This window comes from Cynocephalus volans, chromosome X (genome assembly GCF_027409185.1).
Source record: "Cynocephalus volans isolate mCynVol1 chromosome X, mCynVol1.pri, whole genome shotgun sequence".
NCBI lineage: Eukaryota > Metazoa > Chordata > Mammalia > Dermoptera > Cynocephalidae > Cynocephalus > Cynocephalus volans.
Window position 1 is genome coordinate 172,564,289 of NC_084478.1, and position 3,085 is coordinate 172,567,373.

At 54.6% G+C, this 3,085-nt stretch overlaps 1 protein-coding gene across 1 annotated transcript; it reads left to right on the forward strand.

Moving 5' to 3' along the window:
* Positions 1 to 382: 382 nt before the first annotated feature.
* On the forward strand, positions 383 to 2,779 carry LOC134368601 (testis-specific Y-encoded protein 3-like; the record flags this gene model as incomplete). Its single annotated transcript, XM_063085026.1, has 7 exons — positions 383 to 388; positions 485 to 628; positions 1,133 to 1,288; positions 2,033 to 2,110; positions 2,240 to 2,351; positions 2,446 to 2,594; positions 2,699 to 2,779. Coding segments are annotated over exons 1-7 (726 nt in total), but the record flags the coding sequence as incomplete, so codon positions are not given.
* Positions 2,780 to 3,085: the final 306 nt, after the last annotated feature.

The window sequence follows — 3,085 nt, forward strand, 5'->3', positions numbered from 1 at the left end:
GGCTCGCAGGCAGGGCAGTTGTGCCTCAGATGTCTGCGTCCGGGAGGCGGGGCCGTCATGGGTGACAGCCACTACCTCTTCATCCATTGGCCGTGGAGCAACAGTAGCGGTCTGGGCGTGGCTGGGCGCCTTGGCCCCATGACGACGGCAGAGCGCGCCAAGCCATGCGCATGCGCCCGATGCCGAGCCCGACCGCGAGGCTCCCGGAAGTTCCCAGAGCTGGAAGCTGCCTGCGGCTCGGCTTCTCTAGCTCCTGCCTGGGGGGTGTGCAGCTCAAGGCTTTCGGCCTTGCGTACCCGGCGCAGCTGAGCCTGCTGAGGACCAGGGCAGCATGGCGAGTGAAGCGGGCTCCCGGGAGGAAGGGTCTTCTGCCGAACCCTGGATGAAGGTAGGTGTGGGAAAGGGCCCTCGGGAGGGAGGGGCCGGTAGGCCTCTTGGGGAGCAGCGGCCAGAGGCCAGTAATGGCGTCGGGTGTGCGACCCAGGCAGAGTTGGGTGGGACGTCCGAGGAGGCCTCCTGGACCGGGGTTGAAGCTGTGCAGGAAAGCGAGGCCTTGGCAGAGAGGGAGGCGGCGGCGACCGGGCGGGAGGTGGCGCTAGTTTTGTTTGCGGCAGTGGAGGTGGTGGAGGTCGCTGTGGAGGAGGGAAGAGGAGAAATCGGAAGAGGCGTGTGAGGAAGGAAAAGTCGAGGACCAGGAGGATAAAGAGCTGGAAGACGTGGTGCTGTCCTTGTGGATGTAATGGCGGTGGCGGAGGTCGCTGAGTGGCAGGAGGAGCAGGAAGAGAAGGGGTGATCCGAAGAGGGAGAAGAGGAGAGAGAAGTCGAGGAGCAGGATGATGTGGTGCTTGTGTTGGTGGATGTTATTCAGGAGGTGGAGGCAGTGGAGCAGGACGAGGAGAAGGAGGAGCAGGAGCAGTGGAAGGAGGAGTGGGCGCAGCACGTGATGGACGGTGAGAGGGTGGTGTAGGAGCCTGACAGGGAAGAGGAGGAGGAGGAATTTGAGGAAAAAGTTCAGGAAGAAGACGTGGGGGAGGAAACTCTGATGCAACTTGTAGAGCCTGAGGAGAAGCTTGAATAGAAGACCCCGACACAGACTCTGTGGAGCCCCATGTTGTCCTTATCCCCTCTGTAGTCGCTGGAGGCCCTTCAGTTAGAGATGGAGCCCGTGAACAACCAAGCCAGGACGGCCTTTGCTTGTTTGAGGCAGAACCTGGTGCAGAGACGTAGGACTCTTCTCGGTCACCGAAGGTCCATCATCCAGGGCATCCCTGGCTTCTGGGCCAAAGCCGTATCCTTTCGAATCTCGCTTTGTACTGACCGGTAGGAGCATGGGCAAGGGTAATAGCAATCGATCCATGGGACAGCTCAGCATGAGAATATACAGGCTTTTCTGGCCGGTTGCTCAGTTGTTTAGAGAATGGTACTGATAGCACCAAGGACCAGTGTTCCGTCCCTGTACTGGAAAACATCTGCTTGGGGGGTGTGGGGGAAGGTACAGACTGAGGGAAGACGGAGCTGCAGCCACACTCGTGCAAATACAAATACTTACGGCACAGAGACACTAACTGGGGCGGAGAATTAGAAGTCATTCTGGATCAGTGTCGTGAATAGCACAAAGGAGTTCTCATGTAGAAAAGGTGTTTGAAGGACAGGCTTTCCTGACAATAATGCTGTAGGAAAGTGTATGAATTCCCACCCTAGTCAGTCAGAGCTGATAAAGTGCATACTTAGATACAAGCAGATTCACTTTTGCCCCTAGTACATCGGGGACACATAGAGCTCAGCATCCCTCAGAAAGGAGCCCCTCCCTGCGTCAACGTGGACAGTCTCCCATTTAAGGCCACGCAAGGCACCCATTGCCTTGAGTGTGTCTCATGACAGGCAGGGAGGGCACAGTGCATAAGGTGTGGGAGACACAATGTGTGAGGTGTGGGAGACCCCTGCGCAACACACTCTCCTAGCTGTTTATACATGCTCAGTTGCTTCTAGCGCCTACTTCCGTAGCATGGAAAGGCTCCTTGACCTGAGGCAGATTGTGAACCACCCCGAGATGTTGGCCATGATCAGCGATGAAGATGAAGACTTGCTTAGCTACGTGATCGACTTGGAGGTCAGAACTAGTGAGACTGAGGCTGGAAGGTTGAGCGGGGAAGGATAAGAGACGCAATTCTTTCAGGCAAACAGAAAAGGGTAGGTGACCTGAAAAGAAATTTTAGCCTTCTCCACTTTGTCATGACAGGTGGAGGAAATCAGGCATCCCATTCACTGCTGCAAGATCATGATGTTCTTTCGGGACAACCCGTACTTCCGGAATAAAGTGATTATTAAGGAATATCTCATTAATGTCACCGGTAGGAGGTGGATCCCAGGATGGGTAGTGAAGGTGTTGGGTTTATCATCGTCAGCATGCTCCAACCCCTTCCTGTATACTTTTCTTCCCTGCAGGATATACGGCATCTCATTCCACTCCAGTTCAGTGGTATCAGGATTATGAACATGAGGCTTATAGCCGCAGGCACCACAACAGCAGTGTTAACTTCTTCTTCAACTGGTTTTCTGACCACAACTTTGCAGGATCTAACAGGATCGCTGAGGTAGGGCCTCACTGCGAAAATTCAGAAATGACCAGGGAGGGTTCCCAGCCTTCTTGGGAATGGTGTCTGAACCCTGAGCGGTCCTGTCCTGGTTCCCCTAACAGATCATCTGTGAAGACCTATGGCTCAATCCCCTGCGGTACCACATGAGGATGCAGGTGCCTGGACAGGGAACCGAGAGGGCAGGTGAGCAGCTCGGGAAGTAGGGGCTGAAATGCATGTTTTGGGGTACCTGGACACTCATTTCACAAGTGTAGAAATTGAAAGACAGGGAATGACACAAACCAGGTCACCCAGGGCATCAAGATGAAACAGGAACATGGGAGAAACTGCACTGCAAAACAAGTTAGAGCTGGGGAAGCTTAAGCCCACTGCACTGTAGTCAGTGTCCGGAGTCGTTTGGACAGAAGCAAAGTTCAATCCTTTACTTCTCTGAACTTAATTCCATGACAGCCAACCCCACCCTCAGTCATTTCTCCACCCCCTTAAAT